The 27337-nt window shown below is 42.3% G+C and overlaps 1 protein-coding gene across 7 annotated transcripts in view; it reads left to right on the forward strand.

Moving 5' to 3' along the window:
• LOC117400600 (chondroitin sulfate proteoglycan 5-like) overlaps nucleotides 1–27337 on the forward strand; it is a 57936-nt gene that overhangs the window by 12010 nt on the left and 18589 nt on the right. For all 7 annotated transcript variants that reach the window (XR_009328524.1, XM_059022742.1, XM_059022741.1 and 4 more), the window contains exon 3: nucleotides 21763–21951. Coding sequence is in view for 6 of the 7 variants with exons in the window: in XM_059022742.1 (XP_058878725.1) it covers nucleotides 21763–21951 (189 nt within the window). In the remaining variant the exon portion in view is untranslated. The remainder of the gene's footprint in view (nucleotides 1–21762; nucleotides 21952–27337) is intronic.

Here is a 27337-nt window from a genome sequence, read left to right on the forward strand (position 1 = left end):
GGGGATTTCAGAGGGAGCATCACATTGGCTCTGGTATTCCCACGGGATAGGGAGGGACTGTTTATCCTCACCATGGTACAGCGGACCCTACTAGCTTGTTGCCACACACCTGCAAGGTGTAAAGAGCCAATTGTCTTTGTTATAGGATGGGAGGATGCCCACTGAGGATGTGAGGATGCCTGCTGTTGTACGGAGATGCTTTGGTGAGGGAATATAATTGGGTGTTCTAAATTGGGGAGAAAAGTGGGGATACAAAAAATTGTGCAAACTACATTTATAAAAAATAAAATACTTCTTGGTATGCCTCTAAGATTAAGCTTCTCTTGAAATGTGTGTATCATAATAAAGCAAGGCCTAGGTTATGCATTCATGTTTGCTTCATATAAATTTAGAATGAGTAGTTGAATTCATAAATGATTGTAACTGAATTATTGACATTATAAAGTTACTATTGTCAACATCAGCAGCTGCATTTAGTTTGTTAAAAAAAAAGGAAAAGGCAGCAGCAGGCTGGCAAACAGCCGTCTAGGTTTAGGGCTGGGTTTAAAAGCACATTGGGCCCTATTTGTACGTGACTAAGGGGTTTAAGCATCTTCTGTATGTGTGATTTTCGAAGTTTAGGTGCTTCCAGGCATATACTCGGCTAAAGTCATCCTTCTGTTATTCATGGCTAGTTAAATTAGCTGACATGAGATTTCCGAAGCATTTACACGAGTTATACCTCCTTCTACTTGGTGTAATTGCAATCGCTATTGTTTACAAGACAGACAATTCACTACCCTTTTGAAAGCAAGAATGACAGATTTATTTTTTTGAAGTGGTTGCGGTACAGGCAGAGAGAAGGAGAATAATCAATTTATTAATTAATTGATAAATAAATATAGAAATAAATAAGTGCATGTCTATATATTTATGTATTTATTCATTTATTTGTTCATTTATTTATTTTGGCATAAAATATCCTCCATATCAAAGGAGGATATAAGGAGGTGACTGAAGTGTACATGTAAATAAATATATAGCCTAAGAATAATTTTATACAATTGCGGGGATTCAACACGTTATACCATCCTCTTTTTGTATGGTGTGACAGTCTGGCTCGCAGTGGTGTGGTGGATGACGTCACGGACCAGGAAGTAACTGACTCCAAACAGTGGATGGGCGGGTGAAACTGAGTGCAAAAGCACTCAGCGTATTTAATAACAAACAAACAAAATATTTAAACAAAATACAAACAAAAGGGCACGAGGGCCAAACGAATAAATAAACAAACAAGTAAGTGCCGTGCTGGATTATCCAGCACGTATTAGCAATTGTTTTTTAAATATTATCCTTCTCTCCGCTCCCCGTACTCTCTACTCCAACACCCCAACATCAAGTGCAGAGAGCTGCAGGTTTATATACTCTGGCCGAGGGATTAACTAGTTGGTAATTATCTTATTATCCCCCGGCCAGAGTCTGCACGCGTTTGGTAAGGATGCATGACTGTCAGCTATTTAAGTAATCAGTAGCTGATCAGCCATGCATCCTCACGGGGTTTTTAAATAATAATAAAAGACGCGGCGCTTTTACCCGCGCCGCAAACAAAAATACAAATAATAATAAATAGGGGCGGGACACTCCGCCACACATGCCCCCCCTTGTGCGCAGCACACATGGCCCCAACGGCCACCTCCCCCCTCAGTCTTAAAGTCCCGGAAGAGGGGGAAGCAAGTTACTTCTGGGGGGTGGCCATGGTGGAATCTCTGGCACCCCCCCATTCTTCGTGGCCGGCAGTTCCCTCTTCCGGGGCTCCCGCCACACTCTATCCTGCCGCGAAAGTGCGGCTGGGGGAGCTGGTCTCCTGACCTCTCCCCCCTTCTTCATGGCCGGCAGTTCCCCTCCGTGGGGCTCCGACCACATGATCTCCAGCCGCGAAAGTGCGGCTGGGGGAGCTGGTCTCCTGACCTCCCCCCCTTTCTTCATTTCTGGCAGCTCCCTTTCATGGAGCTCCGGCCATCGTGTAGCGACCCCAGGCGAAGCAGGATCCCTGGCGACCCCAGGCAAAGCCGGACCCTCGACGACCCCAGGCGAAGCAGGATCCTCGACGACCCCAGGCGACGGCAGCAGCAGCGGACCCTCGGAAGGCGACGGCAGCAGCAGCGGACCCTCGGAAGGCGACGGCAGCAGCAGCGGACCCTCGGAAGGCGACGGCAGCAGCAGCGGACCCTCGGAAGGCGACGGCAGCCGCAGCGGACCCTCGGAAGGCGAACTCGGGAGGGGAGCCCCTGGCCATGGAGGCGGCAGCGGGAGCTCCACTTCTCCCTCGTACCCTGTGTCCTGTGGAGAACAAAAGGCAGCCCCAGGCGATGCAGAACAGCCATCCCCAGGCAATGGCGATGGTGGGAGGGGAAAGCAGTCCTCCCACAGTGGCTGAGACGGAACCAGCAGGTATTTACCCTCTGCTGGTGGAGCTGGGAGTGGCAAGCAGTCCTCCCATGGCGGCTGAGGCGGAACCAGCAGGTATTCATCCTCTGCTGGTGGAGGTGGGAGGGGCAAGCAGTCCTCCCACGACGGTTGAGGCAGAACCAGCAGGCATTCACCCTCTGCTGGTGGAGGTGGGAGGGGCAAGCAGTCCTCCCACGACGGTGGAGGCGGAACCAGCAGGCATTCACCCTCTGCTGGTGGAGGTGGGAGGGGCAAGCAGTCCTCCCACGACGGTGGATGTGGAACCAGCAGGCATTCACCCTCTGCTGGTGGAGGTGGCGGAGGCAGAGGCAGCTCTTGCTGCTCTGCTCCTGGTGATGGTGGAGACAGAAGCAGCTCCTGCTGCCCTGCTCCTGGTGGTGGTGGAGACAGAGGCAGCTCCTGCTGCTCTGCTCCTGGTGGTGGTGGAGGCAGAGGCGATGGGGCGGATGCTGGCCACTCAGAGGGAGGCTGTGGCGGCTGGGCTGGCGTGTGCCGTGCTCCCTTCAGCAGCATAAATAGAGGCTGCTGGGGAACACCAGCATCCTGCCCTTCTCCCCCCCAGAAAAATTCAGGGGGTTGAGCCTGTAACTCCTCCCCTTCTGGCTCTTGGGACTGCAGCTTGGGTCCTAAGGCTGTGGAAGCGCAGACTTCCACCTCTTGGGCTATGGACGCACCGACTCCCCCCTCTTTGGGCTGTGGACGCACCGACTCCTCCCTCTTGGGCTGTGGACGCACCGACTCCTCCCTCTTGGGCGTAGGACGTTCGGGCTCCTCCCACTCGGGCGTAGGACGTTCGGGCTCCTCCCACTCGGGCGTAGGACGTTCGGGCTCCTCCCACTCGGGCGTAGGACGTTCGGGCTCCTCCCACTCGGGCGTAGGACGTTCGGGCTCCTCCCACTCGGGCGTAGGACGTTCGGGCTCCTCCCACTCGGGCGTAGGACGTTCGGGCTCCTCCCACTCGGGCGTAGGACGTTCGGGCTCCTCCCCAGGCTGTGGAGGCGAAACCAGCAGGCATTCTCCCTCTGCTGGTGGAGACGGTAGCGATGGCTCCTCTCCCTCTGATGCTGGAGACGGTAGCGATGGCTCCTCTCCCTCTGATGCTGGAGATGGCAGCGATGGCTCCTCTCCCTCTGATGCTGGAGACGGTAGCGATGGCTCCTCTCCCTCTGATGCTGGAGACGGTAGCGATGGCTCCTCTCCCTCTGGCGCTGGAGACGGCAGCGATGGCTCCTCTCCCTCTGGCGCTGGAGACGGCAGCGATGGCTCCTCTCCCTCTGGCGCTTGAGACGGCAGCGATGGCTCCTCTCCCTCTGGCGCTGGAGACGGCAGCGATGGCTCCTCTCCCTCTGCTGGTGGAGACGGTAGCGATGGCTCCTCTCCCTTTTGTGCTGGAGATGGCAGCAGCAGGGTCTCTCCCATATCCGCAGCCAGGTAGTTGAACACCATGGCTGCGATGTCTGGGAGGGAAGCTGGGTGGTGTTGCTGTTCCCAGGCCTCCCAGCGCTCCCCATCTCTTGCCCACAGGAGGTTGATCACTGCAGGGAGGGCTTCCTCATAATCCCTCCCCGGCTCCACCAGCCAGTCCCAGACTCCCTCAGAGGAGAGTGCATTCGTCCTCTTTGGAGGATGCAGGTCCTCCCTCACTGGACGCTCTGGCTCCTCTTTCTCCTGCCATGGAGGGGGTTGGTCGGGTGCTATGTGACCCACCTCCCCAACAGCGAAGCACCACTCCTCACCTTTCAAGCAGGTGGGGCAGACGTCCAGCATGGTTGAGCTACAGTGGGACCTGCGACCGGCCCCACGCTGCTGTAGCTGCTGCTTCCTCCGTCCGCTGCTTCCCATATTTTTTTTTTTTTTTTTTTTTTTTTTTTTCCCAAAAACACACAAAAACACTTTGGAGAAAAAAAAAACGAACAAAAAAACGAGCTTTTCTTTCCTGGTCCGGCTATTGGAGGCGTTTGTTTTGTCCCACGCAGGACACCATATGTGACAGTCTGGCTCGCAGTGGTGTGGTGGATGACGTCACGGACCAGGAAGTAACTGACTCCAAACAGTGGATGGGCGGGTGAAACTGAGTGCAAAAGCACTCAGCGTATTTAATAACAAACAAACAAAATATTTAAACAAAATACAAACAAAAGGGCACGAGGGCCAAACGAATAAATAAACAAACAAGTAAGTGCCGTGCTGGATTATCCAGCACGTATTAGCAATTGTTTTTTAAATATTATCCTTCTCTCCGCTCCCCGTACTCTCTACTCCAACACCCCAACATCAAGTGCAGAGAGCTGCAGGTTTATATACTCTGGCCGAGGGATTAACTAGTTGGTAATTATCTTATTATCCCCCGGCCAGAGTCTGCACGCGTTTGGTAAGGATGCATGACTGTCAGCTATTTAAGTAATCAGTAGCTGATCAGCCATGCATCCTCACGGGGTTTTTAAATAATAATAAAAGACGCGGCGCTTTTACCCGCGCCGCAAACAAAAATACAAATAATAATAAATAGGGGCGGGACACTCCGCCACACATGGTCACGGGATTTGTTGATCCTTTGCCTTGCGGGAAGGTTTTCCAATGTTACCTGTTGGAGAGAATTTAGTCATCTAGACGAGCATAAGTGATTTAGATGCTTAAACCCCTAATTAAACACTTAGTCATTTACAAAAATCGTGGCTACCAGCCCTGACTACACCTGCCTAAAAAAACCCCCATAACTTTAGTCAATTTTGTCACATACGAAAATAGGGCCCATTTTTTGATTATGGGGGTTTTATTTGACATGTTTCTTATTAGCCCCTAGTGAAAGATCAGACATAAAGGCCTAACAATGTTATCAGATAACTGAACTCTGGTTCCTGAGCTATAACAGCACCTCTAGATTATGTTTCTAATCCTCTACGGCTCTAGGTACTGTAACATCAGGAGCATTGAACGCCAAGCAGGTTTAGGGAAAGGAAACTGGATTGTCAGCCACCAATGAGGTAGAAAGCACATTTTGATTTGTGAACCTTGTTGGTGAGAGGAGGTTAGAAAGCTATAATCTCACCCACAGACGAGCCTGGCGAACCTGTTACTCACAGAAGAACTCACAGAGCAGTGGTTACCAAAGAATTGCTCTCTAGTTTCAAATTGAATTGGTGTTCATTTTTTGGGGGAATGGCACTGTAAAGAGAGAGTGAGAGATTGATGCTGTTGGCTATGTTGTATATTTCTATATTCACCAGGAGTTTTGCTATAGGACAACAGATCAACTTTTCATGGTGAAACCTACTTGAAAATATGTGTCGTCTGTGAATTGTTTGCTGTAGTTTAGGACCCAAAACAAAGAGAAAGAAAGAAAAAATAAAGAATTAATACTGCGTCTGCACTTGTGTACCTTTAAGACAGACAATGAATATTTTGTTGTCTGTTGTTGCTGGCTATGCCTTTGATTTAGTATTTTTAGATTTCGTACCTCGGAAAGAAGTGGTAATGATTTCTAAAAAGGTTTTAAAGTAGAGCCAATTTAATAGATAAGAATGTTGTATGATACTTTTAAATAGCAATCCATTATAATTATTTACTTTCAATATGAATGCATGTCGTTTATTTCCCTGCAGTGAGATGACAATGCCACAATCTAATTGATTAGTCTGCAGTTGAAAAAATAAGCAGAGTTGGGTTTTAAAGAGTTTGAAGAAACTCATTAGCCTGGAAATGTGTTTTTTGATTAAAATTATTTCCTGTTGCTGAATTGATGGTATCCAGTATTGTAGTGGGTCAACAGTGAGGTGCAACTTCATTGGTTAAAAAATTGTATTTAGCAAATTAAAGAAGCTATGGGAAAAGCGATGCCAACATAGTACAGGGTAATCAAATAAAACTACACGTGCAGCTACTCAGCTTTGGAGTACATATACTGTAGCTAACAAAGGAAAGCACAAGGACACGCTTGAGTTGCTTCTGGGAGTTTGAGTCCTTGTAGAAAAAAACATTTTGAATGCATTTTTTTTTTTCTAATTGCATTTTTTTCACCAAAAAAAAAACGTAATAAAAAAACAAAACATTCGAAATGTATTCCATTTATTTTCTTTACTAGACGCATTGGAGTATGCAAGCCAGTGTGTTGTGTTTTTAATGGTGACTTACCGTGTTCCTTCAAATTTAAGTCGCAGTCCAAATTTCCCACCTTCAACCTTCAAAAAAAACAAATAAAGATGCATTTACAAAGATGGAGGCAGTTTGCAGCCGTCTGCTGTCACACAGAGCATTACAGTTATGTGCTGCTTCTCATTTCCAGTTGTGATTACTTGCACATGTTTTTCTCCCTTTTTGTGAACTGTGGTATTGCTTGGCAAGTAGAAAAATATGGAGGTCTGATTAGAACTGAGCCTAATAATGAAACGCTGCTGCTATGGTAAACAGGAAGGCTTGCCCGGAGCTGAGATGATCTGAAGGTGCTGATTGGCTGGAGGGCGTGCCCAGGGAGCTTACACCTACACCAACAGCTTCAAATAAATTACCATTAAAAAATCAAATTCTGGGGGCTGCTGAGTGGCGCATCCGGTAAAGCCACTCCGCATGGAGTGCCCCTATAGCCTGAAGGTCGCCGGCTCAAGTCCAGGCTATTCCACTGCCAACCATGGACGGGAGTTCCCAGGGGGCAGCGCTCAGTTGGCCAAGTGCCACCCGGATGGGGAGGGCGTAGGTCGACCATGGTGTCCTCGGCTCACCGTGCACCAGTGACCCCTGTAGACTGGCCGGGCACCTGCGGACCTGCCTCTAAGTTGCCTGGAGCTGCATGGTCCTCCGACGCTGTAGCTCTGAGGTGGCTGCATCCCAATCACTGCTCGCATCCAGTTCAAGACTCTTGTACTTGCCTACAGATGCCTTGACCAGCCTTGCACCCAGCTACCTCCAGACCCTCATCTCTCCCTACACCCCCACTCGACCTCTCCGCTCCACCTGCACTAGAAGACTGGCTGTACCTCCTCTACGCTCCCCTGCCTCCAGAGCCCGCTTCTTCTCCACCCTCGCCCCGCAGTGGTGGAATGACCTTCCTACAGATGTCAGGACTGCTCAGTCCCTGACCACCTTCCGGCACCTCCTCAAGACTCACCTCTTCAGACAGCACCTGTAGAACTCTTTTCCCTCTGGACACTTTATCACTCTTCCTTAATGCGCTTTACTTGCACTTATCTGCTCCCTATTTTACTGCATTTAATCCTGTACTTTACAGAGTACTGTACTGTAATCTGCCACTGGTGTTATTCAATCTGTAGTATTTTGCATTTAATCATATCCTGATGTAACTATCACTGACACTGTTATCTGCTCTGATATTGATTCGTATTTTGTAATATACTTGTACTTACTAGAACTGAAGTCATTGTATTTTATCTTGCTCTTAATTGTATTAATACCTGTACTGTGATTCTTGAAATGTATTTTTTGTTTACGACTGTAAGTCGCCCTGGTTAAGGGCGTCTGCTAATAAATAAATAAAAATAATGACGAGCCTGCAAAGTGAAAAGAAGCAGACGGCTGACAGCACACGTTTCGGAGGACAAGTGTGTCCGTCTTCGTCTCTCCTGAGTTAGCGCAGGGGTGGCAGCTGTGAGCTGGTTTGAAATAAAAAATAATTGAGCTTTCCAAAATGGGGGAGAAAATGAGAAAATAACTGACAATTCCAAATTTAAAAAAAAAGTCTAATTCACCTTTAATATAATGTGTACGTTTTTCATATATGAAAAATCTAAGACCAACGTTGTTATAGCAATATACCGGTATATTAGGTGAGATTTACTGGAATTAGTAGGTTTTATGGAGGACAGTTTTTTTAAAGACCATTTTTATTAATTCAGTTAAGTTTGCAAAACCTTATTTTCAACTGTTTTAATGAGGTTAAGAAGCCTATTCTCACTAATGTTTAACCTAATATATGTTTGTACACATCCTAAAAAAAAGTCCTTGAAAAACATTTCTTTAAATAGTTTTGTGATAAAGGTCCTTTGCATCATTTCACATCTGATCAAACCTCCAGCACTCCTTTTCTATTAGCGAAGTGACTGCACTGTAATATTGTCACACTGCTGTTTATGTGATTGTGAACTGCTTCTCGAGATACCAGAGGGGCTGTCCTGGAGAGCTCATGTCAGTTCAATTAAAGGAGCAGTGCTTATCTGTTATAGAATTAGGGAGATACTTCTGCTCAGCAGAGCACAGAAGACGGTGTCAAAAGAGCCGTCATACAATCAATCCTCTGACTGCGTTTCTCTTTTCACTTGTTTAATGAAACCTTGAAAATAAATTATTGCCAATTAAAGGCACTGGGTCATCGTCCAAGTCTGTGTTAGCCTTGCTTAGGTGTGTTTATTGCTGTATCTGATTGGCTGAGACGACCCGTGTCTAAAGTCTGGTTCACACAGTCAGATTTATTGAAACACGTTTTTTTTGCCAAACATTTAGCCTAGTGAAGCGCTGCTTGTCGAGTGAAGATAGAGTACTGCTCTAATTGCATTTCATATCCACTGGGAACGCGCAACCTTGCAGCCAATCATTTGCAGAGCAGCAGCCATGTGATTAATGGAGTCTCATAGTTGCCAGCAGCTGTTCTTCTAGCCTAAATAGGCAGTAGAACATAAGAACATATTTGGGCAAAACCAGGATCAAAGACAACTCCGTCCATCATTGAAACGTTACCTCTCAGTTCACGGTTGATGGCTTACACATTTTCAGCTCAAGTGATTCGAACCGAAGTGTTTTGGAAACTTGACTGGGTGCCATGAACACTCTGTTTACATTTATAACTTGCAATGAAGTAAATGTTTATGTAATGGCTTACATTTTTTCTCTGCCATTACCAATAGCAGTTTCCTGTATTCAACAGTAGAAGCCACCAGTGCCACCCCGTTACCTCAAATTGCCTTTCAAGTAGATTACTAGGAATAGACCTCCTGTCCTCATTAAAACTTGCCATGACCCAGAATAGAAATGACTTAATATGTTACGTAATATGACATACGCTATGGTTTAGTACTGGGGTGAATTAAACTACAGTAGAACAATATTGGCTAGATTCTCATTTACTTTACATTACTTTACAAGCTATTTACTTTACATCATCATTACCTCTATTTTTTCAGAAAGAAATAGTGCACCCAATACAGTTTCCAAACTAGAAATAAACAACTCTCAGTTTTAATTTAGGGACTTGCACTGTAAACAGTCTTATTTGTTATTCATATTTGGTGATTTTTTATTTTAGAATAAAATTGCGCTAATGATGACTTGGTGTAAATAGCATCGAGCATCTAGCCCTATGTCTCTTACACAGGGCTTGCCGCTTGCCTGTATCACTACATCCTAGCTACACTGTGCTAATGTTAACCCGACGCTCCTCATGGCAGTTGGTCTTCATGTAGGCTGGTAACAGAACCAGGGAGCTGTCAGTAGGAATGTACAGTTTGACTGGTATTCTAAGTGTGCAAGTGGGAAAGCTGGCACAGGCAGATGAGCTGTGGATACCTCACTGCTGGAGGAGAGAGGAGGGGCTTGTCAGGGCTTTGCTGGGATGCAGGTCCTGGGGCTGGCTGTGACTCTGTAACAAAGTGCTGGAGCTGAGTGTATTGAGAGCAGAGGAGGAGGAGGAGGAGTAGGAGGAGGTAGCTCACTGAACAGTCACAGTTACTGCCAAGGAATGGAATGCAACCCAGCCTCCTCATCTTCTCCTGCATCCCTGTAAGGGATAGTTGTATTCAAACTGTCTGCACATCTGTTAGCTACACTTGTATGCTATATTTAAAAATCTTCCCATAAAGAAAATGCTACAGTATTCTGCAGTAGTGTCTGAAACACCATAGTTTACCTGGAGAATAATATAGTGTATAGGTTCCTTTACCTAAATGATCATTGTACTAAGTGCCAGCTACAGTCTCTTCATGGTCCTGCCCATTATCATCCTTTGACTAATTTTTAGTCGACTGCATGACAAGGATCTGTAAGATACTTTGGTAATTCTGAGTCTTATTTTTATTTTTTTATTATTTTATTTCATTTTATTTATATAGTGCCTTTCATACCATGGTATCTCAAAGCGCTTTACAGACAGTATATATCATAATCAAGAAACAAGACAATAACACTAAATAGCAAATATCTTGATAGGACAAAATAACGATTTTATTTGTTATTCGTAAAATAAATACGAATAACAAATAAAATATAAAGTTAGCAGATAAAAATAGATAACAGAAACGTTATATCTAGATTGATTGATTTAAAAATGCCGACTGAAGCAGCATCTCTAATAGAGGAAGGCAAAGAGTTCCATAGCTTGGGAGCATTAAAACAAAACGCACTTTCTCCTCTCCTTTTCAATTTTACCATTGGGAAGCACAAAAGTCCAGCGTTAGCCGACCTTAAAGTGTGCAGAGGTCTATATGGGGACAGAATCTCTCTTAGGTACTCTGGTGCTAAGCCAGTTAGTGCTTTAGATGTTAATAGTAAGAATTTAAAATCAGTTCTAAAATGTATTGGAAGCCAGTGCAATGAGGCCAACACAGGAGTTATATGAGCCTGCATTTTGAACAAGCTGTAAAAGTCTTAAAAAGTGTAAATATAAAACCTGGTCTGTAATGGCTGATATCAAATAATTGTATGCATGTGTATCTTCCCTATTTTAATTAAACAATCAGGGTTGAAAGTTTACCATTACCTTCTGAAAGATAGCGGGTGGCCAGTGTTTCGGTGTCTGGTAGACTGTAACTGCCAAACACAAGAGATTGCTCTGCAGTTGATACCTGTGCAAGTGGAAGGAATTCACTGCAGTAACTGACTCAGTTGAGCATCATAAAATCGCATTTGTCTGCTCCGAAAAGCATGTTGGTCTGGAGAGTCTGGAGACTCTGGCCTGATCTTCAGTCAATTCCTCTATACTATGTTGTGGACGCTGGCATACATTTCCATCAAATCCTTACAGAAGCAGATAATGGAGGAGTCCAGCAGCTTCGTCCTAAGAGGACCAGCAGCTGGACTGAAGCTTCCAGTAAGGTGAAAAACAGTTTTATGTTCCAACGTCAACCTCTACCCTTGCTGGAGCACAATTCAAAGCAGTTCTGCTCCTGAAATCCTCCTGGGATGCCTTTGTAAACGAGCCATTTGTAGCTCATGCGACTTCTCCAGCGAATACAATTTGAAATACATCAATAAATGATTTTTTACAGAATTAGGAAATCTAATTACATATTTTAACAAATACCTACCATTTATTTTTCATAATTTCTATTTTCATTACACTGGTTCATTACCAGATTGCTGAGAAAGCATTAGGCAGTCCGCACAGCAGTGGAAAGCTGGAAATAAGTAGAAGTGAACATCAGTTCTGGATTAGAGTTTTGGAAAGCGGCGGAGCTATAAACGTTAGATGTCTGCAGAACAGCTTTTTCCCATTCCATTAATAAAATTGAGCAAACAGCGTTGCTTAATATTTTCCATGCTTAACCTGCACTTAAAGAAAAAAATAAAGAAGGCTGTTACTGCCCAAATAAATCTCCAAATTGATGGTCCTCAGAAGAACAAGGCAAATGTGAATGGCTTAATAAAAGTGTCGTCTCCCTCCTGACATCTTTACAGTTAAAAAGGAAAAGCTGTCACAGTCCCCATGGAGAGCAGGCAATACAGAGGAAGCCACTGAATAGAGGTTCCTAGGAATCCAGATGTTCAGTAAAGGTATTTATAATGATGTTGCTTCATGTTGCTAAATCATCATCTGATGGCTGAGGAGTGGAGCTTCCTGCAGTCAGCCTCAAGCTTCCTGCAGACTATGATTACAATCTCCCTCGTAACAGTAGGAATAATAATAATATTTAAATAACTTTAATTTAAATATAGCGCCATTCAGACTGAAGTGTCCCAATGCGCTGTACAATCAAAATGTCCAAGACGCAAATTCATTTATAAACATTATATAATTAAATACAAACATGATAAAAGCTGAATTTTCCATATACATTGATAAACAGTGTACGCATAAAAACATAAAACATCTCAGTTCATATTTCAAAACCTAAGAAGCCTAAGAAGAGAAGACAGACAAAAAGAGGTGCGTTTTGAGAGAAGTTTTAAACTGAGAAACTGAAGCAGAGAGTTCCATAAGGAAGGGGCAATGCAACTAAAGCTGTGCTAGGGCTGAAAAGACGACAGAAGCAATGCATTTGGAGTGCAAGAATCTTGGGCTTCCACCCTTTCTGCCGTGTCTACCAGTCTTCCTCCTATATTGAGGTAGCTTGGTTGGATCATTACCTATGTAATATATTCAAGATAAAAGATCATTTTCAAAGAACGAAAGAAAGGATCCTGTTAAAAAAATCCCTGAAGACATTATTTGTAATTCTCTGGCTCTTAAAACTCAAGATCTTAGAGCTATAAACAGCACTGTACATGAGACTGCTTGTACTGCCAAAAGCCTTCGCGCTGTGAAGCAGGAACTGTAACACTGGAAATTAAAAATGGAGCCGCAACTGAGTAAATGAAGCCCATGTAGAATTAATTACTACAGAGAAGCTGCAACAGGTAATTCAAGATAAAAAAAGATCAAGGCAGAAATCTGTCCTCCCTGAGAATACTCTGAAGTAGTCTGGCTCTGGTGTCTGTTAGAGCTGCACAGACTAATCAAATGAGAGAGAGAGAGAGAGAGGGAGAGAGAGAGAGAGAGAGAGAGAGAGAGAGAGAGAGAGAGAGAGAGAGATTACTCCATTACTTGCTGTTTCCTTAAAACCAATCCAAAAATCACCCAGAGCTTGTTGGATGCCACTGCATTTACATTATGGATTCTCTTTTACATTTTTTTTTTTAAAATTCAATTCTTAAGCATGAACTGCACAGGGCCCATACTGAGCCCTCACGGTGTTGTTAAGGAGACCTGTTTTTTTTTCCCCACTGCAGAGCCAAGCCATGCTACTGATGTCACATGCAACTAAAGACAGTTGTTATTAATTAACTCAGTTTGCCAAAAGATGCGCAAACAAATGGTGTTAAAAAATTAATAGACCAATGGTACAGTTGTATCTTGTATCGCTATATTTTGTATATATATTTAGGAATTTCTTTATTGTCTACAAATTTGAGTAATTATATGACTTAATCAAGTTCAATTAGTTCTGTTCAAGGGGAAAAAGAAGGTTTTAAAGATATGATTTGCCAAAGATTTCCCATTGTTTTTTCTAGAGTTGTTTTTTGTTTGTGTAGAATTTTGTGTTTTTTGAGTGTGTGAGTTATGTGTACCGTACCCGTGGTTTATGTCTATTTGCTTCAAATCGTCAGAAATGTGGGCATAAACTTTCTCATTGCTGATGCCAGATCTTCCTGAACACTTCTCTCTGCCCACAGAGAAACTCGAGCCTGCACTTCCTCAGCGTCCCAAGGCTGTACTTTTCTCTCATCACACTCGCTGCCCACCATGTTGTTTGTTGTTTGTCTTTCTGGAGTTGACTGACTGATGCAACTTAATGATTAAAAATCCCCACCACTGGTCCGGCTCGGCTCGCAGCTAGATTCAGATGTCTTGTGAGGCCAGTGTTTCACGGTTTGGTTCTCACTCGGCTCGACAAATAGCCAGTGGAGAACCACCCGTACCCGTACAGTACCGAACCCTCACAGGTCGGATGTGCCAGTGGAGGGCTAATAGGCTGGGCACATACTGCTGTGTAACAATAGCTAGTAAAGCAGGATAATGTGTGTTAATTATGCTTCAATTTTCTAATATTTGACTGTGTGGAGCTGAGCTGGGGAACCCTGGGCACAGAACTCCTTGTGAAATATGTTTTTGATTGTCTGCTCTGAAGAGTCATCTGGGCGTGTGAGTTCAGTGTTCTTCCATGCTGTGTGGCAGCTGTGTGTCTTCCAGCGTGCTTTTCCTGACGCAGTGTGTCCTTGCTGGGAAAGAGACTGGGGGCCCGGTGGGATCTCTCCAGTTTCCAATTTGTGGAATAAATGAATAGAAACCCTGGCTACTGGCACTTTGTAAGGGAATATGAGATACCTCACACTGCAGCTGGATAACTTCTATGGAAGGGAAAACATATGAGGGGGAGATTGTAGCTTTTAATATAGAATAGGTCTGTACCAAAGACATACACAAGAGCAAAATGCTTCATTCATATTATTATACATGGTGACACAATATTACTCCAGTACAGGCATGTCTCAAGTGTAACGTGTTTTCTCTTTGAGAGTGAAACATGTTTTGTTGCTCTGTCCCTCAGCTGCCACATCAAACGTTCTACACCAGCTGGTATTAAAACTCCACAAGCCTTTTTTTTTTCCGGTTGTTAAGCAAGGCAGAATGACCATTCTCTGTTCTAAAAGCACTTCATATAAACAGAAACAGATGACTGTGTTGTGCAATACTAAGATATTTTACTGTTAACCGTAATATAGACATAACACAATTTTGGATTTCGGACATGACACAAGCTCGCCTGTGTCTGTCTATGAGAGGAAGTCATTGAGCCCTTTTCTCAATGTCTGTGTTGACCCCCAGATGTGTAGGAAGGTGTTTCTGCGGCTCTTTGTGTATGTCTGTGTGTCTCTATATGAAGCAGTGTATCACAGTGTATTTGTGTCTCTGTGTCGAGCTGTGTGTCTGTGTAACAGAGGGTGACCAGACGTCCGGTTTGATTGGGACCGTCCCTGTTTCCCCATCAACTGCCCCGATGTCCCAATATTTCTTCCCAAAACCTTAAAAGTCTCGCTTTCCAAACGCGCCAGATAGCACTGCTTACATAATTTACACAAACAATCACCAATCACAGTACAATATGGTTCCAGGGCTTTAAAAAAAAAGGTACTAGCGTCTTCAAGAATATGACATCTGCACAGAGTGCCTTAAATACAGTTAAAGTTACTATTCTTGAATACGATAGTACCATTTGTTAAGTAATTCTGGCCATTTTTTAAAATATGACTTACAATGAAAGATAATGTAATTGAAAGGCGGGATAGATTCCATTTGCTTATGAGCTGGAGGAGCACGGCATTTGCAACAACTCGAAACACTAGATTACAATTAATAAAATCACCATAGTGGAATGGAAACCAAACAGGAAACAAGAAAAACAGACTTGCCAAAACGTAAACATGTATTTTTAGAAGTGATCTACAGAAAGAATTCCAGTTTCATGTTGTAAAACGCAACCAGAATTTTAGGTCAATGGACTGTGCATCTAAAATGATTCACAAGTTGAGATGAAAGGTTTTACTGTGTTTGCACCAGGACTGAAGCCACAGTGATTAACATGCCAACTCCACTTGCAACAGAAGAACTTAACAGTGACCAAAAAGTCCACTGTTTTGAAAAGTACTACGGTAACCAATCATGACACATTTTCAGTATGAAATGTGACACACTGTTAAAATGAAAACATTACAAAGTTAGTATCGGGTATGACCTCCCTGAGTATTAATACAATCCTGGCAGCGTTGACGCATAGACCTGATCAGCCTCTGGATAGACTGCTGTGGGATGTTCCGCCACTCTTCCTGTGCAGCTGCAGCCAGCTGATGAAGGTTGGCTGGTTGCGGTTGTCTCCTGTGGATGGCACTGACGATTTGGTCCCACAGATGTTCTGTTGGACTCAAGTCAGGAGAAAAAGCTGGCCACGGCAAGACCTCGACATTGTTTTCTTGAAGTTGTGCAATTGTAATCTTAGCACTGTATGGTCTTGCATTGTCCTGCTGGAAAATCAACACTTCCGGATTGGCTTGCAGGAGCGGAAAACTGTTGCCTCAAGGACTTTGTCAATGTGTCGCTGAGCAGTAAGGTTGCCCTCAATCTGCAACAAAGCCATTCTTGTGTTAAAGGAGATTCCTCCCCACATCATCACACTTCCACCTCCCCACCGGTTGGCTTGAACAATGCAACAGTCAGCATAACGCTCACCACAACGTCTCCACACACGTTGTCTTCTGTCAGGTCTGTCAAAGGCAAAAGGGCATTCATCGATGAATAAAACCCTCCACCACTCTCTCTGCCGCCACCTCAGATGTTCTCTGGCCCACAGAAGACAACGATTTTGTCTCTCAGGTGTCAACATGTTACCCGTGAACGACCTCCGAGCATGCAAATCATTTTCATGCTGACGGCAAGATACAGTCATTCTGCTGATGTGCGGGTTATTCCTGGAATTTCTCATGCTGTAGCCACTGCAGTCTAAAAACGATTACGCAGATGGATCAGTCGGATGCGACGGTCCTGGGCCGATGTTGTGACCCTCTGCCTTCCAGGAAGTGGCCTATCCGGACTAGTCTGCTGATTGCTGAAGCAGAACATCTCATTCTCCTGGCAACCTCTCTCACAGACATACCGCCTTCAATCATGCCGATAGCAACCAGGCGATCTTCATTACTCAAGCGGGGCATGGTCGTATCTTTCGCTGTTCTTGCGTTAATTAAAATCATGTCTTTCGAATGGCTATTCATACAGATTCTTAATCAACTCATTTTGGCAATTTTAACTCAATTGAAATAACAAACACTGAGCACCTGGTGTTTTTTTATGAAGTAACATGACCTGAGCTCAGTATTTTGTTATCCCAAGGAACAATACTACTTAAACAACTAACAAACCTATCTGCTCATTATTTAAAATGTAAATAACATTATTATCAATTGCCCAATGAGCTATTGATATAAAACCTAGACTTATGTTTTCATTGTGCATTAGTATAATGTTACAAACCAGGGTGAGCTTGCCACATGCAGGACCTTCTTAACTTGTCTTTTTATAAAAGGAACAGCACTCCACAAGCAGGGTAGGATTTTTAACAGGGTAGGTCTGTATGTTTATTTTAAACACAAAACCAAAATAAACAAAACCAAAACCTAACTCCTTCCAGGAGTGTCAACTTAAACTTTTCAGTTCTAAACTATGCTACACAGCTAAGCTGTTTACCGGTCGCAAAAACCCTACACTTATTCAAGTATAGCATTCAAACACCAGACCTTCTCTCTGTTCCCAGCTCCCTGGTATTCTCTCCTTAATGGAGCTTCAGGTTCTCTTTTTATATTATGTGACTGTTCCCAATTAGCACCAATTATCCAATTTGGGAACAGCCACATTCTTACATGTATATGGCAGGGATAGGAATTAACCCAATCCCTGCCAACCACCACCAAAACACATATAAACACCCGCACTTTATTTACAGGCAAGGCTCATGCTCAGCTACAATGTGTAAAGTAATATGTACTAGAATTTGTTTTCATATGAGTTACTATACAAAATGAAAAGTATACAAAATGATAGGGTAAAAATAGCAATGCAATGCATGGTTACAACACATAATTAAACGTGCCCACGAATTGAAAAGGGAAGGTGCAGTGGTTTGCACAGCAGTCAGAGGTTAATTGTTTTTTTGTTGGTTTAATATGAAAACAGTAATGGTGATAAAAAAAAAAAACTATGTTCAAAGAAGCATTCTTAAAAAAAAAAAAAAAAAGATGTATTTTTAATCCGTGTCCTGGTTCTGAGCTTTGGAAATCTGGTCAACCTAGTGTCCCTGAGTGTCTCAATAGCAGAGTGTCTCTTTGTGTCCCTCTGTGTCTCAATAGCAGATTGTCTCTGTGTGTCTCTGTCTCTCAATAGCAGAGTGTCTCTGTGTCTCAATAGCAGAGTGTCTCTTTGTGTCCCTGTGTGTCTCAATAGCAGAGTGTCTTTGTGTGTCTGTCTGTCTCTGCGTTTCTCAATAGCAGAGTGTCTCTTTGTGTTGTTGTGTGTCTCTGTGTAGCAGTGTGTATCTTTGTGTGCCTGTGAGTAGCTTTGTGTAGTTGTGTTGCTCCCTGTAGCAGTGTGTGTGTCTCTGTGTGTCACTATCCTGCTCAATCGCCTCACGTCTCCTCGTGCTTCCTGTCTCTCCGCTGCTCTCATGGGACCATCTGTTTTCACAACGTATCCAGACATAGATGATAATCTCACCGCGAGGTTAACCCCACACACAGCTCAGGCTGCTGCCAAATGCCACCATCCAGGCAAAGACAGTCTGCTCTGCTCTGGGACCCGTTCCAGCACTGACTTTTTCTCACTTCTATTGCCATAGGTTTGAAGTAAAAAATCATTATTTGACCTAAAACATTTTGAAATATTGAGGTGAGTTATTTCTGAATGGCCCATTGTGGCAAAGTGCCCCGCCCCTGTGTGCATTTGTGTGTTCTATGTTGTATGTATGCGTGCGTATTTCAATGTTGGTGTATAGATTGGTACACGGGATATAAACAGGTCTGTGTTGTGTGTTTAAATTGTATATTTGTATTTAGGCACGGGATTGCACATCACGCACGTGCATTTAAAATATAATATGCGAGCACGGGGTTGCACAGAATTAATTCACGTGCTGGGATTCAAGTGAATAATTAATTAGTAATTGAATCCCAGCACAACAGTATATATAGACGCACATTTCATTCAGTCAGGGTTGGGTGTTCGGAAGAGGAGAACGGGTGAGAGAGAGAGGAGTAAAAGTAAAGTGAAGTAAGATAGTAAATATAATAGTTGTTTGTACTCACCGTGTTTGTTTGTCTCCGTGCACCGTTTGTTAAGTGTTTAGTCCGTTTTGTTTATATGTTTCTTTTGGCTACCAGTGCCGTGTCCTGTTTTGTGCTGTTTACAACCCTTTTATTTGTTAAATAAACGCTGAGTGCAGCCATTGCACTCAGCTCATCATCACCACCGTCTCTGTTTGTGTATTCCTTTTCTGGTCTGACGCCACCCACTCTGGCCGTCTTTGTGACACCCATACACAGTAAAGTGGTAAAGTATGCATGTGTACAATTTACTATCAACGTGGCCTAACTGTTTGTGAATACTGTATACAGCAATGACCAAAGGTTTTGCATCACCCTATAAAATTAACTGATTTTGCTTCATAAAGTAGAATGAAACCTGCTGAATAATGTTACATTAACATATTGAATTACATACCGCTTCATAGTTTTCCATATACTTAACGAAAAACTGACAACAATTTAAAAATGTGAAATTTTTATGTGAATTTTTATGTGAAATACTATTATGGCTTCCAGTAAACTGTTGCAGTATCATTTTGTGTTACATGGTGTTAAATCAAATCTCAATTATCTTCATATAATTAAAAAAATTGTACAAGAAAGTGCACTTTTCCAATCCAATTATATACTGTACGGCTTTCCACTTACAACTTGCAGAGGACCCATTACTCATACTCCTAATGTTGTACAGGCACTTGTACTCAGATGATGTCATTGGAAGTTGATAGAGTTAAAACAGAAGTGTCATTTTAAAAGTTTATCGTATTAAAAGCACAGTAATAAAGCAAGAGAACATAATACAGCATAGAGAAAATCTGGCCAGGATCCTCAGTCTTTTCACAGCCGAGGTGCCCCACATAAGGAATGCCATCAAACAGCCAGAGCACCTTTGTCCAAAGACTGAGAAACCAGCAACTGATAGATCACCTGCCCTGGGCCCGACGTTCGGGATACCCGATACAGCAACTGACTCCTTATGGAGTAATACGGATAAGTGATTGGGTTCAAGTTATCTACCATCTTACCCTTCGCTGACAGGACCCATTCCTTCAACGATTGAAAAATGGGGTCATTGCCTTGCTCGCCCACCATGTCACTATCCCAGTCCCAAACTGTCTGTGTCTCAAGAAGAAGTGGTTCTATAGTCATGATAGGTGGGTGGGACAACCCTGCTAGGTCACATTGTGAAAAGCCCGGTTTACTCGAGTAAAATAAACAAGCGAACGGAAACCCAAAAAAGCATTTTACACGAGACATTTCTCGCATGGAAACCCCATGATTGTTAAATAATTGATAAGACTAATTAAACCATTTAAGTATAGGCTATTTAAATGATTCTTTAAATAGACATCCTCTCACTCTTAGTATTGTTATTTTTTTTAAAGCAGCTAGCTAATTTAGGTACACTCCGGGGATTTAATTTTTGGCAAATTAATTTAAGTAGCCATATTGTGTTGTACGTATTGCATACTTTTATATTGAGTTCAACAACAATAATAATAATATTATTATTATTTTCTTAGCAGACACCCTTATCCAGGCCGACTTACAATTGTTACAAGATATCACATTATTTTTACATAAAATTACCAATTTATACAGTTGTGTTTTTACTGGAGCAATTTAGGTAAAGTACCTTGCTCAAGGGTACAGCAGCAGTGTCCCCCACCTGGGATTGAACCCACAACCCTCCGGTCAAGAGTCCAGAGCCCTAACCACTACTCCACACTGCTGCCGCCAATAATAATAATAATAATAATAATAATAATAATAATAATAATAATAATAATAATAATAATAATAATAATAATAATAATAATAATACATTTATGTTTTGGCATTTTTTTAAATTATTGCGTCAGCCTCTATTTATTGACGTTGTTGATGTGCTTTAACCTGGTGGATTCGGATGCTTGCAACCTCTCGCTGCTCTGACTGGGGTAAATCCAGCCAGAACTGAACACAAAATTACAATGGTAGGTAGACAAAGTATTTGAGGGAATGTTGAAATCTGTAGCAGCATCTTTCTTTTTCTGTACGGCAGTGCATTATCCACCGCTTTCAACACCAACACTTGTACATGTTTTTACGATGCTTCATAGAAATGGCGTTGATGTGTGAGCACTATGGCAACTTGAAATGCATCATAGAATCTCTAGTCCCAAAACAGCACTAAAATACAGAACAGAAGCACTAATCTGGATGCAAGTTAATACATTTTCCAATATCTTTTACACTCAAGCTGTCTCACCTAGTAGGGCCTAGGAGGGCTCCAAAATAGTTTGCACAAACAGGAAATTTCTGTAAAATTTGTATTATAAGTAATTTACAGTAAGCAAATACCACATTTGTCTGGAACCATGTAGAACACTCGTAGTATGAGGAAAGTAGTCTAATCTGAGTTAGTTTTAACATTACTGACTGTGTGAGTGTGTGTGTGTGTATTTTTTTGGCTTGTCAGTGTAGATGGTTAACAATTGCTGCAGGAAAATCTTTTGGACTCCACTGCCTAGTTTGGGTCTAATATTGATCTAAACCATGGTGGATCAAATGTTGGATTTTAATTTCAGTGGAGTAAATTTGATTGGCCCTGGGTTATACCCACAGTAAGCATTCAGTCTAAACTGTCCTCTGCTGTTAATTATTCCCTTAGCCCCGGTCAAAATATATTACAGTTAATTGTCTTTTAATTAGGAAAGATGGTTTAACATGTGTTAACTGATTCTGTGTCTCCCCCCCCCCCCCCCTCTCTCTCATTGCTATGTATCACAGATGTAACACGCAGGACTATATCTGGCACAAGGGGGCTCGCTGCGAGTCTGTGATCACTGAGTTCCAGGTGATGTGCATCGCGATTGGAGCTGCTGCTGTCATGGTGCTGCTGCTCTTCATGATCACTGTCTTCTTCGCCAAGAAGCTGCACCTGCTCAAGACAGAGAACTGCAAACTACGCAAGCGCTCGTGAGTCACACTGCCACTGGGGGGCCTGGAGGGGCACTGCAAGAGAGAGGGCAGTGGAGGAGTGAGGGAGGAGGGGCTTTTTGGGAAAGGAAGGTGATAGAGATAGAGAGCGAAGACACAGAGCAGGGGTTCTTTGTTAAACGGTACATTTGCACAGTAATTTTGATGATCCGAACCCATCTCAGGGTTCTCCCCAGGAATTCTGTACAGCCGGGCGAACATTATAGCCGGGAGCACTTTTAACAGAAAAATAAACTTGCCTTACCTTAAATATATAATACGACAAAGAATTTGAATAATGTGTTGTTTTTCGTTGACTATATCAGGTTGCACTTTTTTATGTTCTACATTTTCTTTTTCATTACTGTTTTTTTATTATGGTAAATTACCGTGCTTATTCAGACACTCTATGATTTGACTGGGGAAAGATAACGTAGGTTTATTGGAGTTCACAAAAAAAAAAACTGGTAACCTTTGCACTTCTATTTTAGCTTAATTATTGAGCTTATTCCTTCATTTAAATTGTTTTCTTTATGTTAAGTTTTCAGGGCATTTTGTTAGTGCACGTCCATTTTTTTTTTCCGCTATTCTACATTTTTTTTAATGCAACTGTTCATTTTAACCATTTTTTTTTTTTAGCACATCAGTACTCACACACATTTGGTCACCATCATAACTGTTGCATGAAACCGGAGTGTAATAATCCAGCAACTCTGCACTTAAGCATTTGTATGTCAGCTGACAAGTGTTCAGCTGATATCCCATCATGCCTTTCCTCTTAAAGGCATACAGCCTCTATATATGAACCCCCAATATCTCTCACAAGCACCTGGTTACATATTGTTACGATATCACCACAAAAGGAATATGCTTTTTTTGTGTGTGTGTGTGCTTATGTATAGCTATTATGTACTATATATCACCTTACAGTACAATAATACGACAAAAAATTGACTGAATGATAATAACCTGAAAATAATCGTAATATTTTTTTAACAAAGTAGCCGGCACAAATATAGTATTAGGCGGTGGATTGTGTCGATCGCGGGCTTATTTTGACCCCCTGCATTCATTGTCACTATTTTTGCTTTGAAAATAATTGGTCATTTTTTTAGCTGTCATTTTTACGTTTTAGCCTCTCGAAGTGCTTAACACAGAAAACCCGCCCCTTCAACTCTCTGATTGGTTAAATGTTGTGTCAAAACGTAACACAGCTGTCATGTGGTTCCAAGATTTTTTTTTTCAAGCAGCAACGGTCGACTAGAAGGAAAATCAATCCTTATTGTTAAAGGCACAGTAGCGTATCAGGTTTTTTCAGCCGGGCGGCGACAGCCACTTTGCCAGGCGGCCCTCCCAGCTAAAAAGGCCTGGGGAGAACCCTGTATCTGTGCTTTAACATGCTTACCTGGGCTTTACAATAGAAAATAGAAAGAAAGAAAGAAAGAAAGAAAGAAAGAAAGAAAGAAAGAAAGAAAGAAAGTGGCTAGAACATCATTGTAGTCTCCTGAAGCCAGTCCCACTCAGTGTGATGTACAGTACCACAAAAAGCCACAAAGAGGAGCTCTGCACACCACCACCTACTGCAGCACCTAGAACAAGATTATTGGAGCTTTCCTTAGTAACAGTGCAGATTAGCACTGGAAACTGCAGCCCAGCAACCCTTACTCCATTCTGAGGATCTGACATAGATGGAAACATCCCTTTACTTTTTGCATTGCTGGAATGGCAACCTGTGGCTCCTATGCCTGCAGGCTAGTCAATGTATTTCTTACCAAGCCACTGATGCTTGGTGGTATGCAATTGGTTGTAGCCACATTCCAAAGCTGCCCCATTCTCTCGCAGAACAAAGACTCTTAAACAGTAGCTGGAGCAGTGCAGAAAGGGGCCAGCTGTTCCTTGTGTCTGAGTGCAGTGTTTTCAGGGTGGGCGGGTAGGGGATATGAGGAGAGGGTTTTTTAACAAGCCATGACAGAGAGGCTGGGGGGCTCTGAAGCCATTTAACTACACTATTAGAAAACAGATTAGTGGACTCTATTATGGCGCTGCATTAACCCATGGAGCGATTTGCATTTGCAAGGGCCAACGGAAAGTGTCAGCGTGAGGGCCCTCTCAGCTCTCTCCTCACACAGGCACTGATGTCACGCCTTCCAGCTGGAATCTGGGGCACTGTCTGAGAGGGGGAAGGGTGACCTACATTGCAGTATGAGAGAGGAGGAGGGATGAGCAGGGAGCAGTGCAATCACACAGCCCAGAGACAACAGGGGGAATGGGGAGGAGGTTATTACTGGGTTTGGTAATATCTCCTCTATTCTGCGGATGCTGATGTTTGATTCTTACGCTGTTCACAAACAGGCCATTGAATACTTCATGTTATTATTAAAATAGAAGCAAGCACAAGTTTGCTCATGACATCAGTGTGGGTAATTTTATTATAAGCATGTTGGTACATTTGCAGCATGCAGATTCGATTAATTATTTACCCTAATTATATATACAGTGGCTCTCAAAAGTATTCACCCCCCTTGGACGTTTCCACATTTTTTTGTGTTACAACATGGAATCAAAATGGATTTAATTAGGAGTTTTTGCCACTGATCAACACAAAAAAAGTCCATAATGTCAAAGTGAAAAATAAAATCTACAAATTGTTCTAAATTAATTACAAATGCAAAACAGAAAATAATTGATTGCATAAGTATTCACCCACTTGAGTCAATATTTGGTAGAGGCACCTTTGGCAGGTTTTCACATCTGGACACTGCAATTTTTGCCCATTCTTCTTTGCAAAATTGCTCCGTCAAGTTGGATGGGGACCTTTGGTGAACAGCAATTTTCAACTCTTTCCACATATTCTCAATTGGATTGAGGCTTTGACGGGGCCACTCCAGGACATTGACCTTTTTGTTTTTATGCCACTCCAGTGTGGCTTTAGCTATATGTTTGGGTTCATTGTCCTGCTGGAAGATGAATCTTGTCCCAAGTCCCAGGTCTCTTGCAGACTTCAGCAGGTTTTCCTCCAGGATTTCTCTGTACTTTGCTGCATCCATTTTGCTCACTATCTTCACAAGCTTTCCAGGCCCTGACGCAGAGAAGCATCCCCATAGCATGATGCTGCCACCACCATGCTTCATGGTAGGGATGGTGTTCTCAGGATGATGTGCAGTGTTAGGCTTGCGCCAAACATAGCGCTTAGCGTTGAGGCCAAAAAGCTCTATTTTGGTCTCATCAGACCATAGAATCTTCTTCCACTTGGTCTCAGAGTCACACACATGTCTTCTGGCAAACTCTAGCCGAGATTTGATGCGAGTTTTTTTCAACAGTGGCTTTCTTTTTGCCACTCTCCCAAAGGCCAGTTTTGTGAAGCATCCGGGCTATTGTTGCCGTATGCACAGTGTCTCCCAGCTCAGCCGTGGAAGACTGTAACCCCTTTAGAGTTGCCATAGGCCTCTTGGTGGCCTCCCTGACTAGTGCCCTTCTCGCCTGGATACTCAGTTTTTGAGGATGGCCTGTTCTAGACAGATTCACAGTTGTGCCATATTCTCTCCATTTCTTAATAATGGACTTTACTGTGCTCCGGGGGATATTCAATGCCTTGGAAATGTTCTTCTATCCTACCCCTGATTGGTGCATTTGAAGAACCTTATTCCATATGTTGAAAATTGTTGTTCACCAAAGGTCCCCATCCAACTTGACGGAGCTTGAGCAATTTTGCAAAGAAGAATGGGCAAAAATTACAGTTTCCAGATGTGTAAAGCTGGTAGAGACTTATCCAAATAGACTCATGGCTGTAATTGCTGCCAAAGATGCCTCTGCCAAATATTGACTCAAGGGGGTGAATACTTATGCAATCAATTATTTTCTGTTTTGTATTTGTAATTAATTTAGAACAATTTGTAGATTTTATTTTTCACTTTGACATTGTAGACTTTTTTGTGTTGAGCAGTGGCAAAAACTCCTAATTAAATCCATTTTGATTCCATGTTGTAACACAATAAAATGTGGAAAACGTCCAAGGGGGGTGAATACTTTTGAGAGTCACTGTAAGTCTATTGTATTCACGTTTTTTTTTTTAAATCTATTAAATCTACTGATTTACCTTTTGTTTTAAAGCATGTTATGTTTGGATTATATAGCAATATTAAATAAAAAGAAGCTGAATTTAGTATGATAGTTAAATTAGTCAGGACTTGTGAGATTAATTCAAATGTTTTGCTTTGCTTTTGGACATAAAATGTTAACAGTAATGAAGAAACATAGTTCAGATAAAAATTACTGTTAAAATAAAGTATTTTTTATTATTACAATGTTAAAGGGACACCTGATGCAGACAGACGCATATTCTTTTCAGTTGTTAAACTCAAGTCCTTTGTATTTCTTTTTTAATAAGTGTTCTAATTTGAATATAAGTGGTGCCTTTTTGTTTAACTATTATGCACAACAGAGTTTTTAGTTATTGGATCTTCTGTTAAAAAAAACAAATGTTTCTTTATTTTTAAAAATAAATTGTCAATGCATCGATTATCGTTGATAAATGTCTATGCGATAATCGATTACGAAACTAGTAACATTTCATATTACCCAAACCCCAGCCCTTACACTAACTCTAAACATCACCCTAACTATAGCCCTAGCCCTAGCCCAAGCCTTAACCCTAAACATCAGCTGACCAGATATTACAGTGAAAACAAAAGGCAGCTTAGGATGAGTTTTATAAAATCTATATAGTCTGTTGTAGGGTATTCTGTAGCCTTATATACCTTCTATACAAATCTCTCGGCTGCAAACATAGCTTTACAACTTATTACTTGAGTTACAATAATTTTATGATCAGTGTTTTCATTGGTGGTATGGCTTTTAAAATAAAAATAGAAATATTCTGTCAGCTTGATAATGTGCTGCTGTCATGAGTATATACGCCAGCACCACCTTCTGGACAATTATTATATTACAGCTCACGGATGTCAATGGAAAGTACCTGCTCACACATAGGACAGTGCAGTAGATGCATCATTTATTTTATTTATACTTCTTGGTTTCCCATTTGAATTTAGAAATGTCAATTTAAACGGTGACTTTAATGGTTGCTCGTAGTGAAATGTATTAGCCAATAATTTAATAATCCTCGACAGTACTTTATATTCAGCACAGAAATCTGGACCAGAGGAGACAGCTGCAAATTAAGTGGGCACCTGTTTACACCTTAAAATACTATGTTCAAATGCTGCTGCTGTAAAAAAAAAAAAGACATTGTTTAAAACTAAGCTTATATTTTGCTTTGTAATTTTGCATGTAGGTTTTATATTAGTTTAACCTTCTCAGATTACAACAACATTAATATATATCAAAAACGGAATATTTTAACCCAGGACAACAGTTGAAATTTAAG

Source organism: Acipenser ruthenus, chromosome 4, assembly GCF_902713425.1.
Source record: "Acipenser ruthenus chromosome 4, fAciRut3.2 maternal haplotype, whole genome shotgun sequence".
NCBI classification, from domain to species: Eukaryota; Metazoa; Chordata; class Actinopteri; order Acipenseriformes; family Acipenseridae; genus Acipenser; species Acipenser ruthenus.